At 34.2% G+C, this 14,964-nt stretch overlaps 1 protein-coding gene across 1 annotated transcript; it reads right to left on the reverse strand.

Annotated features, from left to right (window-relative positions):
• Window positions 1-254: 254 nt before the first annotated feature.
• Window positions 255-13,282, reverse strand: LOC110737003 (coiled-coil domain-containing protein SCD2-like). Its single transcript, XM_021917350.1, has 18 exons — window positions 12,875-13,282; window positions 12,457-12,778; window positions 11,450-11,955; window positions 10,931-11,015; window positions 10,619-10,660; window positions 10,113-10,175; window positions 8,740-8,789; window positions 8,628-8,655; window positions 8,123-8,197; window positions 7,918-8,027; window positions 7,778-7,839; window positions 7,554-7,667; window positions 6,787-6,905; window positions 6,430-6,499; window positions 5,409-5,450; window positions 3,552-3,592; window positions 2,163-2,289; window positions 255-652 (listed from the first exon to the last, which is right to left on the reverse strand). Exons 2-18 carry the CDS (start codon window positions 12,754-12,756, stop codon window positions 540-542), a joined length of 1,947 nt encoding a protein of 648 aa, XP_021773042.1. The 5' UTR covers window positions 12,757-12,778; window positions 12,875-13,282; the 3' UTR covers window positions 255-539.
• Window positions 13,283-14,964: the final 1,682 nt, after the last annotated feature.

A 14,964-nucleotide genomic window follows, 5' to 3' on the forward strand; every position in this document is an offset into this window, starting at 1 on the left:
CTTCCCCAATTAACTACTCCACAAATTGCACCTAAAAATGAAATTTAACGATTAATTCATCATAACTCGTTAACAAATTGCTCAAGTTAATGTAGTTGTTTAACAATTAATTCGTAGTTAATTCGGTGTATAACAAGAAACAAATTCATCAGAATTCATAAAAGGTGGTTGAGGGGATCAATTCTTTCAACAACAGAGATAATTGATTTATTTTGCCCTCTAAAACAAAAGTACTATGACAAAATCGATACATGTAAAAAACATAATCCTTAAAGATTATAGACATTTAACCACTTGTGGAGTACTCCGTACAAGACTACATAATACATATCCTCTTATACAACTTCGGCAACAGTGGTATAACCATATTACAGATTGCTTATAATCATAAGACAATTCCTCAACTAACTCATATACTTGACATTGTCCACAACATCAAACGAGGATATTTGAGATTTTCAACTTGAAATAATCACATGAAAAAGAATAGAATTTACAGTCTATATATGTTCATGTGATCCAAAAGAAAGTTTCAGAACTCAAAAGTCTGTTTGCCTTCTTGTCTGGGAGTCTTGCTCAGTCCATCTTCGGCTTTCTTCCCACAATTGGTTTTCCATCCCTAATTTCCGTAGCTCCATAAGCCCTCGCTCAACTACAGAAAAACAGGCAAAAGACATATTTAAGGGTATGAAGCTGACAGAATAACATATAGAGCTTGATCAATGTGCCTAAAATGACTGATACATAAAGAGGCCTTCACATATCTGGACAGCATGGCTATACACAGGATTATGACTTTGTAGCCATTGTTAGTGCAGAAACTTGCACCTGGAGCAAATTCTCAAAGGCCAAGAAAAAGGTACAGTAATAGAAAGGTTTTGCAGCAGAAAATATGCTTGGCATTTTAGGCATAAAAAAATATGAATAACAAACAGTTCGAACAAACAGTAAACTCCTGCAGCTATATATGATTACAAGATTTGTTCATTGGCATTAACAAAATACACCTCTTCTGAGGGCTACGTACTGTCAGTAACGGTGAATACAATCAGCAGCAATCAATTAGTTGAGCATGCAATAAAATGGTAAATGAAATGTAAATTATGAGTGAGACTCAACCAGTATGCATTTACTGGACATCATCAAAGAGGACAGTACAGAATTATAAGACGGACTAAAACTTCAAAGAGAAGAGAATACGAATTTATGGCGTTCTCTCATACACTCTCTTCCTTTTGAATCCTTAAGATTATAAATTTCCATTTCATTTTTCTAACATTTTCAGTTTTATCCTGCTTAAACCATGGAATGCTTCTCAAAGACTGTACCACCCTCCTCATATGATATGAAGTTGATATTTTTTTGAAGAGTAGTGGGTTTCTTTATAACTTCAAACAAATGTGAAGCTTTTTTTTTTTTTTCAAGTTACTGTGTGTTGGATAAGTAGAACCAGATTGTCTTTGGGTGTTCTCTATGTATTCACCCAATAGGCCAATACAGGTTAACCATCTTACAGAGTATCTAGTTTGTTTGAGTTTCTCACAAATTCAAAAGCTGTTTTCCATCGAACATATCATCATCCAATAAATTCAAAGTTGCAATCAATGATATTCACTTCAATAACAACAAAAAATCTTATATCAGGCCAATTGTTGATATAATTGTTGAGTTGAATGGCATAAACACAAACTTATGAATAAGAAAACTTGCAAAGATGACTTCCATCATAAACGAACAAGGTGATCCCATAAACATTTCGTTGTTTTACTCAAACAAGGTCACCAATGATTGGAAAAACTAAAAAGAAAATATTGGTGATTATAAAAATCAACTTTTCTTCCTCATGATTTATTCTATCTTCATTAAGAAAAGTGCACTATTATAGTGTGCAGTGTTGCCCATCCCTCCTCAATGTGATGATTTGCCAAAGCAATTCCTCCGTTTGTTCACATGTACATTAACTTGTATTAGTCCATAAAGTAGTTTAAATGAAAATGACAAGGTTTTTCTATCAAACTAAATTTTCATAATGTCCCTGAACTTGTTTAAATATTCTGCTCTCTTTAAGAGTTTATTTCATCATTAGATCAAACAATTGAATTTCTAGATGCAAACAATCTATACATATTTTTCATTGAGAAGCAAAGAGAGAAAAAAGATACCATCAACTGCATCGTGCGAGGAGCTTGCTCGTGCACTTTGGTTGATCCAAAAGTGCAGGCGCTCATCTGCTATGTCTGGTTCTAGACCATGGTTTCTAGCTCTTCTCCAGAAATACATCAACCAAGCCTGGTAGTACCAAAAAAAAAAATCCATCTATTGTTTAGAAAGGAGCAGTAAAAAAAAAAAAAAAAAAAAAAAAAAAAACGAAAATTATGGAATGAAACCCTAAAAAAGGTAACAAAAATGAAAAAGCAGTAGGAGCTTCCATGAAATCCAGCTTAATTGGGGCTCTCTCTGATATTTGTCTGGAAAAACGGAACTCGAGGAGAAAGTAAGAAGAGCAATCTTCTCTGTTATAACAAACACTAAATGCCCGACACTAGGATGAGTTCAGGGGGCCAGGGCCCTTCAATAAAAAATCTGAGAATCAAAACTATCCAAATAGAGAATCAAATTGAGACTTCAATGATACAAAATGAGAGAAAATCCCTTTCTTCATGAATTTCTAAAATACTATACACCATTTTCTTGAATTCACTAGCGAATCACGCAAAAATAAGGACTAAAGACAAAGACGATAGAAAGAAATCAGATAGACAAAACGTTCAATAATCTCAGTATGTTAGAATTTCAAATAATTTTGTGCATGCATTTTCTCCAATTTCTTGTTCCCAAACAACATTTGAGGAATAACAAGCACTATTTCTAACACACTAAGTAGCATCTTACATGAATTTCAAGCTTGTAATTGCGATTGTGGCTAAAGTGTATGGATTACTGACAAATTATTTATTTCTAAGCATGCTGAATGAAAAATTCTACTCCTGTCCCATTTGTATCATTTTATTTTAAGGAATATGTAATGTAAAGTTAAGTATTCAAGGCAATGTATACTTGCCCACAACTAAAGCACTACTATGCTATCACCAATTATATAAGCTTCTGAATATAATACAAAAGGGCAAACAAAATGGATCAGGTTGACAATACTTGTGTGAGGCTGAACACTACATCCTCTGTTTCAATAAAATCGCAACAATTGCTGATTTGGATTGTTACAAAAGAATTGCAAGTTTGCAACACTGCTCTTTTTGATAACTTTTACAACTTAACCCATATAATTTACCCATACAGTCATACTTGACCCATTTACTTTGAATATTCTTAATTTTTGTATAATCACATAGGTTAGTGACCCCAATTGCTACCTCTCCTCTACCCTAATATATTGTGCCAATTGTAAGTATTGCAATTCCAGTGAAACAAAGGAAGTATATATTAGGAAAGAAAAAAGGTAGCTGCAATTCCATTCAATACAAAGAACAAGTACTAACTATATATATAGACAGATATGGATTAAAGAAAATCTTGGCAACGTTACATCGTACCTGCTTAAATTGCACTTCTTCAGTCTCCTCTTGACTCAGATCTGAAATAAGCACAGACTTGGATAATTAATTACATATGTAAATTAAGAGTAAACTGACAATTTAAATCATGCCTCTTTTCTCCATTTGTTACTTGATTCCTATCTAGTGCTACATGCCCCTGCAAATCATTTTCTTCATATCATTAACTCCCTTTATCTAAGTCATTTTCGACCTCCCTTAAATCCTTTTGAAATACATTGTCCCAATTCCTTGCTAGTGCATCCTCAAGGATGTCTAACATGCCAAAACCAACGTAGCCAGTTCTCTCTTATCAATCCTTAATACATCAGCTTTCCCTCAAATATTTACATTCCTAATTTTATCCCTTAGGGAGTTCCCACACATCAATCTCAACATACGCATCACTACTATACTTATCTTCTTAATATGCTCCTTCCAAAATGTCCAACATTCCGACCCACACAGTAATGCCTATCTAACTGCCATCCTATTGAACTTTTCTTTCAGCTTAAAAGACACACAACGATTGCAAAATAACCAATTACTTCACTCCACTTAAGACACCCAAACTTAGTTAGTTTTACGAATTACACCCAAATTGATATCTCCGTTCCTTTGCAAATTTAATCTTAGATACATGACATTCTCTAATAGGTGACTCCTTAGTCCTTACCATCAATCTAAAATCTCGACATTCACACTTCACCCCCTCTTAATACTAAAATGGCTCTCCATGTACACAATGTTACTACAACTAAGGCTCCTTTTGAATTGACGTAAACAATTTCAACGAAATAAAAATCTTTTTTCAAGGAAAACCACAATTGCAAATTAGTTCTCCTTTGTTTCCTTACAAGAAAATTTATGGAGAAATTGAAAATAGGATAGGGAAGTTGAGGATGAATGAGAGGAAAGTGAATAAGAGATAAGGAAGACGGAGAAAATGTGGCTTCCCTTCTTATGTGAAGGGAAATGTTTTCAACCATAGAGAGTATAGATTTTCCACCCCTTCACAAACCAAAAAAGGAAAATGATAAAAATGGGAAAATCATTTTCCATAAAAGCATTTTAAGTCAAACCGAACACACCCTAAACCTAAACCCTCATGATTCTAACTATTGTCCCCATGCTCCAACTTAGCATTAAGTACAATTCTGTTCTCATCAACCAACATAAATCATCAGCAACTAATAAACACCCCAACACTCATACACAGACAACCACATGTCCACCCCTTTCCGATGGGTAGCCTGTAGCCACCGGTATTAATGTACAGAGTGACAGACAAAAATAAAAACAGATCGTAGAATAGTGGCCTTAATGAAGTTTTCCTTCTTCTTTCAAACCTTAGTTTGTACTTCCTCCGTTTTAATAAAGTTGCAACAATAGGACTTTTGCACTATTCATTGCTCTTGTTTGACTACATAATATGATTCTTACGTTAAGTAAAATATAGTCATGTGGGACCTTGTTAGCTTCGTCTCATAAAATACTTTCACAATATCAACTTTTTATAATTTGTACTCCTATACAATTATAGGTATTTAACTGTAAAATGTGCTTTGAGATGCGTAATTTCATCCTTGTTGCAATATTATTGGAACGGAGGAAGTATAACATTATAGCATCAATGCTGCAACAAAAATAATACTCGCCTTCATACTATTTGTCAAAAATTTGTTTACAATAGATTATAATTATTTTCTACTATAGAAGTCTGATATATAGGAAAAAATTACTTCATGGCTACATGGGTTAAGTTAAAAATATGAACGAAAAAACTTGGAATATGTTCATCTCTTCTTTAAGGATTAGAAATTCAATGGACAAAATATCTGAAAAGATGCAACTCACCAAACGCTTCTGCAAATTTCAGACTCGGAGATCTTGAGTCATCTGCAAAGAAATGTGGGGAAAGTATTTAGAAAAAAAGATCAAGAACAAGCATGAAATATTCTGCATGTATGGCAAACTATATTCAAAAAGCACCAGCTTTAACTTAGTATAATAAGACACAATCTAGTGACAGTTTCAAATGTGCTCTGTCATAAGTTAAGCTGGTCTAATAAGAAACAATCTAGTGACAGTTTCAAATGTGCTCTGTCATTAGCTAAGCTGGTCTAATAAGAAACAATCTAGTGACAGTTTCAATTGTGCTCATGGGCAATCTCTCAGGGTAGAAGTCACCATTATTTAACAAACACTCACCTTGTTAATAAATAAATACTCAGCCTACATCTTTAAGTAATAGTACTATGGTCATCAAAGTTCAACCTAAACAATTTCTATTTTAACATAAAAAACACAATCACCCACAAAAATAAACCCACTTTTGGCTTGTGTTTGTTTTGGGCTCTAATAAAGTATTTCCCTTTGATGGTTTGACCCTTCCAAAAAGATAGGAAGATAGGCTCCAGATGTTATGTTAATAGATAATGTTTTAGCCCTTTTAGGTTTTTTTGTAGATTGATGGTGTTTGGTGACGTATCATAAGCCCTTATGTTGGTAAGTAACAAAATTTTATTTGCCAAAAAAAAAAAAAAATCATACCACAAAAAATCTGATAAATCCTTCAAATTTGAGCTCTATAATGGACCAGTTACAAATGAGTTTACCATCTAATAACATATTTTATTTACATTCTTTGAGATACAACCATCAAAATAATAAGAGCCAACACAATATAACCAGCTGCTTTTGTATAATCCAACATGTACCAGTGTGTACATGCCCTTATATTTTAACTTGCATGTGAGAACTTTAGGCATGACATTAGTCTTTTTGTTAAGTGTCACTGAGGCATAATAACAACTAAGCAAACATCACAAATGTGCTTAATGCATGAAAAGAAGGAGAACAGCAATAGTTTGCGAACCTGTAAAAGCAGGTTTTTTCATATTTCTCCGTCTATGTTGAGCCATTGCAACCCTGATGGCATCTTCCACCTTCAAGGAAATCAAATAAAAATTTACGCTTACAATAACTGCTAATATCTTCTTCTGCGTCCCATAATAGAAAATAAACCCAGCTCAGATTCAGCAAATAACAGACCATTGTCTAGTTTTGCAGGCAGAGAGCATAAAATCAAGGGATGCCTCATCTCATAGGAAAAAAATGCATTCAAAGGATTAAAAGTCTATAAAATTTTTACTAAATATACATGCAGAAAATAAAGATGCATAAGTATAGTAGTTTCAGAAATAGTAGTGCTAATTAAAAAAATTGCATCAACCTTAAGTACAGATAGTTCCCTCAGACCTCTCTCTACCATAAGCATGCTCTCAGCGCTTCCCTCTCCTGAAAGTTCATTAGCTTCACAGATTGTCTTTTCCCTTTTCTCATCATTGTTAGCTGCACATAAGTAGACAGTGGATTGATTAGAACACAAGGATTTTCTTACATATGATGTCTTTTTCATTAAATCACTTGGTGCCAAAACATAGTCTACATTCATAATCAATATTGCTTTTCAGTTAATTTTTTCAGCGTGATTTGGTTTAAGGACAACAAATACCATAAACCCTCTTCTATGCATATACCACAGACCTGAAAGCCCCTCAGCTGGACCTTCCAGGAATGCAAGAGCCATCGCTGATCATCAGTGTTCCAACCTTAGCCCAAACCCATGGCTCTTTGACAAGTGACAGATATCAGTCATGCTCATCTACTCAAGAACTGGTTTGGACAAAAGCCCGGGGATCAGCAAGGAAGCAAGGGAAAGTGGAAAGGAGGAAGGATTTATCCATCTCTGAGAATCCCAAAATGCCTTTTAAAGATCATAGTACTAAACTACTAATACCTACAGATGTATGACACCTTAAAAGGAGATGGAAAAAAAAACCCTGTATTGAGTCTGACATTTTTAAAGAGTGAGTATTTACAGGAGGATAATATGTTAGAAAAAAATCCTTCAAAAATATTTATTTCAGTATTACTCAGAAGCAATATATAATGATCTATTTGAAGTAATAACAAACTAAAAGAACAATATTTCTGCACCTGAGTGATTGTCTTCCTTTGCTTTCTGTCCTGCAGCAATAACAATCTCAACAGGTAGTGGGGCAAAGGATGACCAATATTCAAGTTTGGCTTCCGCGATATCTGGATAGATACCTTAGAAATGTATAGAGCCATATATCAGCTTTCATTATTTGCATTTAAAAAAAAAAAAAATAAAAACAATAATTAGATGTCAACAGGCTCTTGCTAAATTATTCAATTACCATATCGTACACATAAACCCCAGTATCGAGCAAGCCAACACCTCTTAAGAACCACCTCTTCCGATTCCAACGTTATGAACCATGTAAATACAATTGGAAACAACTATAATAAGAAATGAAAGAGGAGTAGAGCTCAAACCATCTCTTCCTGCGTCAACATTAATCTATGAACCATAGACCGAAGGGATCTTAATTCAGACTCGGACTCCTGGAGTTGATCAAGTGCAGAAATTGCCTCATCCCTAGCAGTCTATTCAAAATAAAGTTTCATTTTGTCTATTAACAAGCATGAAAAGAAAATGTAGCCGCTGAAAGATAGGTAGCCAAAGAAGTAAAATTGGATACCTCTGCCTCTATCCTAAGTGCCACAACATCTCCTGTTTTGCCACCATATTTCTGTGAAGCAACTCTGAGTGCAGCCTGCACATGAAGAAAGAGTTGGACGATGGCTTTATTCAGAATAAGTAACCCAAGGCAATTGTTTCAAAAATTATGGCATAAAAGGAGATTTATAGGCATTGAAAAAAATTGCTTCAATTATGGCAAGAGGTGGAAGAAAATGCATTTATATTTCCCTCATAGGCAAACCAGCTAACTGTAGTAATAAGGATCACTTATATGTCTGACTGTAATCACCATATGGATCAAATGAACCATCGGTAAAAGGGTGAAAATGAGATTGCTCAAAAGCATGCTTAAACTTCAATTACAAAAAGATAATTGCACCCTTGTAAGGAATTAGATACATATATATATCAAGCCAAAAATAACATGCACATGACTAAAAAATTTCCATTATGATTATTACTATATATAAAGCAAATACAATAGCAAAGTTAGGATAACAGACCTCCCTTTGCTGTAAGGCTGCCTCTTTTCTGAAGAGTATAAAAGATATCAGCCATTTAACCATAATTAAACATTAGGACTAAGTATATAAAGGTGATTAAAATAATGCTTGCCTGTTTAAAAGCCGAGCTTCCATAGTCACACCCTCTCCGAGATTAGCAACCTAAAACCAAGGAAGCATGCATTTAAATGGGAAAATGGAAAACTATTAAAAGTTGTATGATTAGTCAAATTACTATTTTGAAATTTAAAAATCAATAATTACAATATCCAAAGAATTATAGTTGAAGGTTTCCAAAAGACTTACTGAAAACACCCATTAACAATCCAATATCTAGTACATACTCTACTCAGAAGGGGTTTTGTTTGATAATGTATTTTCCATACAAGAATCAATTTTCTACGGAGACTCGCCCACCCTTCTAGTCCAAAATGAAACACTACCACTCAAACAATTGCATTAAAGAAGACGGAAGGGATCCATTCAAGGCCTTCTACCACTTTGTCCAAAGAGCAAGAAGAAAAGAAAAAGGTAAAAAGGGCATTTTATCTTAATCCTCTAAAACAAAAATGGTAAGTGTCTCAACATTTCCCTTTTAATAGAGCCAGCATGTTACAGAATTATCCAATTGGTTAAATCAACTTGTAGCCGATGAACAATTATGTACCTCCAAGAACTGGATGAGAACAAACCTTTTACTTACATTTCTTTTTCCAATTTAGTCAATTCATACAATCTCTTTAAATCAATTAATTCTCAAAAATGTTCCTACTTTATTCATGCTACTCAAGAACTATGGTTTTTTAAGGTGAACCAGTGAGCTATGATTGACACCATTAACTACTTTAGCCTACACTTTGCTGAACAAAAATATTGATTTTAAAAAATCTGTAACTAAAGAAAATTTAATAAAGAAATCATCACGAGAAAATAATGCCTCCATGAAGAGGCCAAAATATTTAATAAGCAAATGTTTGAAGCAATATCTCAGCCAATATAACGAAGAAGCAGTGATAAAATCAGCTATCTGTTTGATTATTTGCTTCTAAGGTAATATAAGTAAGCATAGTTTATATCACTTAGTATGATAACTTATAATAAGATTAAATCCTCGTAACAGCAGTTAAAACTCCAGAGCTCAATAATGAAATTATCACAAAATGGCTCACAATATGAAAAATCAACGTATTTGAGTTTCTCTAAGAAGAAGAAGATACTTTTCTTCAAAAAAGAAGAAGAAGATATTAGTAAAACAGTCATGTTATGTTTTAGAATTCTGCTAGGTTCAAATTCAAGCTCACTAAAAGACATGTCAGGAGCTTGTAATAAATTAAAAAAAATATATATTAAAAAACATTTCCTTGAAGCAACAATCTCAAAATGGTGGCATTCTGGTAAAGGTATTTATCCATAAAGAAAGAACTTTCTCTTTATTCAAAAGCAATGCAAATCTACAATCCAATAGCCTTCCAAATTGAACTTTACCTGTTTCTCAAGTTGCTTAGCTCTTGCTTCAGAATCTTGAAACCGCTCCTCTGCAATTCGGAGCTGAATAAACATGCACCATAAGTGAAAGCAAAAAAAGAGAAAGTAAATACCATAACTAAGGATCCCTCTTAAACCAACCCAGATTCAATGCATTTTATGCGCTTATGCAAGAAAAATGTGGTGTTGTGAGTCTTGTGACACATAGGGATGGTCCCTTAGACTACAATCTAAAAACAAAGAAATTGTTTACACAACAGTCAAGATCTTCAAGATAAATTGCAAAATGAGAATACATCATATTGTCTCCTTCACAGAAATCTGCCAAGCAAAACAGTTGTTGAATGCCTATTGAAACAATTTTTATAAACAACCAAGAATAAATACTCAATATACCAACCATTGTCAACAATGCAGTAAAGCCCCAAAAATCATCAGACATAAGACCATAATTAAGAGTCAAGATTATATAGAGAAGGAAAACATAATCCAGCAATGTACTGCACCTTGTCGAGAAGACTGTCATTTTCCTCCTGCAGCATATCAAGCTGCACAAAATATTCATTTTAAATTAATTAGGTATGGAGATAAACTATAACAGAGAGGTGAAAACTGGTAAAGAAACCAACTGAGAGAAACACAAGAAATACAACTAAAAACATCATACAGAAATGAATGGAGTGAAATGAATATTATTATCATAAGATTATATATGCACAACTATGAAGTGTTTGGCCTACCACAATGAAAGGTTATCTCCGATAATAAAAGCAGGAATCTAAATGCATATTGTATTGGTTAGAAAACAGATAATTTACCTCATCTTGAAGGGCTGTTGAAGAAAGCTGATCATTAGGTTCTTTTGGCTCTCTTGATATCATGCTTCCAAAGTCCAATGACAACCTATTATATGCCAAAAATTAATAAGAATTAGTGTTAATAAGACTAACAGTTCTACAAATAAGCTTATCAACTAAATCAAACACATCTGCAATAAGCTCCAAGACTTTGATTAAAGATAAATCCATTCCAAAAAGCCAGCCTGTAATACTACTGGAGAGATGTATAGCCATTCTCTAAGCTACCGGTGTCTGAAAGAGAGGAAGAATATATGCACAAGTCAAAAATATATGCACGTTCAGTTCAAAATATTTGCACACTTATCCTTTTCATCTTTCTCATTGGATACGAACCATATAATAGCTTGAAAACAATATAATCCACAAGCACTAAAGATTCAATAAGCAATACTATAAACAACCTAGGGTTATATAGTTTACAACACACTACATATCTCCCCCCAAAATAGAGTTTCACCATCTGAGGGTTTGTATTACCTCCTACTACTGACGCTACCAGCCATAGGACTCGATAAAGTTGGTTGCTTCATAGATGTTTTAACAGCAGGGGGCATCATAGTAACTGATTTAATCCCTGAAGGTCGACTTGTCAAGATAGAACGAGCAGATGGAGGCTGTTCAGAAGGATTGATGGCCATAGAAGATCGCTCAGGTAAATTGTGTTCCTCAGAGTTCACAGACACAAGGGAATGAGCAGAAGGTTCTCCATTAGTTCTAACAGATAGAGATACCCTTCCACTCAAGGCATTTTGTTCTTCCACCATATCTATTGAATCCATGGAAGACCTAGATGCTTTAACTGCGGTTACTAAAGGAGTTGATGACTGCTTTGGCTCCTGAGTGTTAATGGAGGTCTGAGATAGCCGACCTGCTGAAGATGGTCTTGGTAATGGATGTTCATTGTTCTTGGCGGAGAAAGATGGACGAGCACCCATTGGAGTTCGCAGTGACGTAGGTTGCTCAGTAGCAGCTGGACGAACTGACTACAAAAGCAACACAAGATTTCCATGTAAGTTGGGTTTTAAATAATGCAGCCACATCATTAACCCCATTCCCATTTATTTTTTTTTATTATTATCCCTAGTAGAAAACACAAGATTGATGACAATCATCACGTAAATTATTAGGCTGATGCATTCTTTTAGCACGGCTAAATTTAATACTCTTTGTGTCATAATTATCAGTATAATACTCGGAAACTAGCCCAAATTTTAGCATGCTCAACAGATCAGACACCCCCTCTCCCAATGCATATTCTAGTAATTCATCGTTCCATCAAAAGCAAGAGTCAATAAATCTTAGGAGGTAATAAAAAGTGAAAGTATAAGATAATATCACTCAATCAATTATGGCTACAACTAAAACTTCTTAAACAATGTGTGTGTGTGCAACTGCTCATCGATCTTACCAATCCTAACGCAAACCCTCTATTCTCCATAACCATCTTTAGAAACAAAAGCAGAACCATATGCTCAAAAAAGTACCTTGGGAGATCGAGGTCTACCAGGCCTTCCAGCAACACGCCCAAGGCCGCCCACAGGTTGATAATCAACAAGGAGATCATCCTCATCTTCATCATCATCATCGCCCGAATGAGCCATTACTTGTGCAAGTCTCTGAGCCGCCGCCATAGCAGCCACATTTTGAGGCTTCTTCATGGCAGATACCCCAGAAGACGAAGAACGAGCGTGACGGTGAACCGGTGACATAGTCACTGGAGATGCAGGGTCACTTGGGCTATCTATACTCTTTTGTCTATCATACCTTGACCGGAACCGATCCATAATTGCCAAAAATGATCATAACCTGCAATACCCAACAACAAAAAAACGATCATTCATTCATTATCCATGCCATTACGCTATAAAGAAGATCAAAGAATTCATTAAGGCATTTGATGACCTTTATCAAACAGTTGGTGTGCATTACATTAAGCCAAATGAATTTCAATGCAAGAATGTAACTTTCTTCTTGGGATTTTGGTTTACGTTGTTGGGTACGTGAGATCTAACCAGGAATGATGGGGTGTTGTGTTTGCATGAGTGGTTTTGATTATTTTTTTCTCTCTCCTCCATTGTTTTTGTGTATATCCTGGTACGTGTAACGGCAACAGAGAGCTGTTTGCGGGTTTCTTTGAGAGCAATAACCGTTTTTTAAAATGGTTCATTTCATTATGCAAAAACTTGAGTGACCTAGAGTCCTAGACATAAAATTCAACATTATTTTTTTCAGTTTTTGGATAAACAAAGATAGCGAGAGTGAATCCTCGATAAGGCTTTAAGTCATTCTTGCTGATCACAAGTACTAACAAATAAAGCGACTATATGAGTTTTATAATACTTTTTCCATATCATAATAATCGAAACATTTTGACTTTGCACAATTCGTGCGCTTATTTTGACTATTTCTTTTATTAATACACAATAATAAACACATGTTGTCTTGTAAAAAAAAAAAAAAAAACTTATGTTGTCACTTTATATATACTTTCATTATATTTACTTTTTATGCTTCTTAATACAAGTAATAGTATATAATTACAAATATTAATTGCATTGACATGTGCGTCAGTCAAATTGCTATTGTTTTTTTTTTTTTTAATGGAATAGAAAGGGGTCTAAATTCTCAATACAAGTATTGAACACTTCTAAACTAATGGCATCGCTTCTAAACTGCTCCTGAATAATTTTAGATGTCTTTGCATCGTTCTTGACGGAGCTTCATTGATGTATAGTCGCGAAAGTGATAAAACTTTATTGGTCATCAAGATCGACAAATTTGCAAGACGAATCTTCTAAATCTACACCCCTAAACCAACAGACTCGCAATTCCACAAATTTGCAAGACGAATCTTCTAAATTTGTATCCTTGCACACACGAAAAACAAACAAACAAACAAACAATACTAAAAATCCCACCATTAGGGAACTGACTAAACCCTACGTGGAGGGAATGACTATAATCATCATAGTGTTGGTTTGATCTTTATTGGCTAAAAACATTAAATTAGAGAAGAATTTGGGGCTTACCATCGATAAAATCGATGGCAGCCCCTAAGATTTACTATGGTGACTAGGTTTATTTGAAGAGAGAGAAGAAAGAGAATTGAGAGTTTTTGTTAGTTGAGACGAACACTAAAAGGGGGGGTGAATTGTATGTGAGTTCCTAGTGACTACTTTTGCGGAATTAAAACAGAATATAAAAGGAAATTAGCAAAGCACACAGGATTTTACGAGGAAACCTTTCAGAGCCTAACTGGAAGTAAAATCTCGACCCTCCAAGGGATTTCAAACCAAATCAATCCACTATAATAGGGCAAACTCTCCTAGTTACAACCTATTATAATAAGACCTTTACTCACAAGTTCCAGTCTAAACTTGCTACACGGTAGAACTCTATTCTACCCAACCTTAAGTCCCTAACTTAGATTCACTCAGCACTCCCTAAATGCTCTCACACTCAGCTTCAATCTTGAAGCCTACAATCTGTATGCAATACACTTAACACTTCACCCAATACCAAAACAATACAGACTTTTGACTTTAATATGTGATTGGAAAACTACACATGAAATCCGAAACTAATATGACAAAGTTTAGACTTGGCAAACTTACACTTTGAGCTCTCTTTAGATTCTTCACGCATAAACTCACAAAGTTGTGCAAATTATGTATTCTACAATATATACAAGTTGTACTCGTATGTAAAGTAGGGTTTTCAAAAGATAGAAATCATAAACTGTCGTTTTCATAATTACATGTTTAAGTAAATCTTTTTAGAAGAAAATCTTTTTAGAAAACTTATCAAAGATATAATTTATGAAAAGAATATCATTTTGTAAAACCGGATTTCATAAGATAAAATATTTTAAAAATCTTTTCATAAATTAAAAACTTATCTTTTATAAACTTTCCATTTATAAAGCTTGTCAAGCTTTGTCACGCTTCTAATCAATTCCATGCATAAACTTTCCCAACATATTTATAATAATC

The sequence above is a fragment of the Chenopodium quinoa genome, unplaced genomic scaffold (genome assembly GCF_001683475.1).
Source record: "Chenopodium quinoa cultivar QQ74 unplaced genomic scaffold, ASM168347v1, whole genome shotgun sequence".
NCBI classification, from domain to species: Eukaryota; Viridiplantae; Streptophyta; class Magnoliopsida; order Caryophyllales; family Amaranthaceae; genus Chenopodium; species Chenopodium quinoa.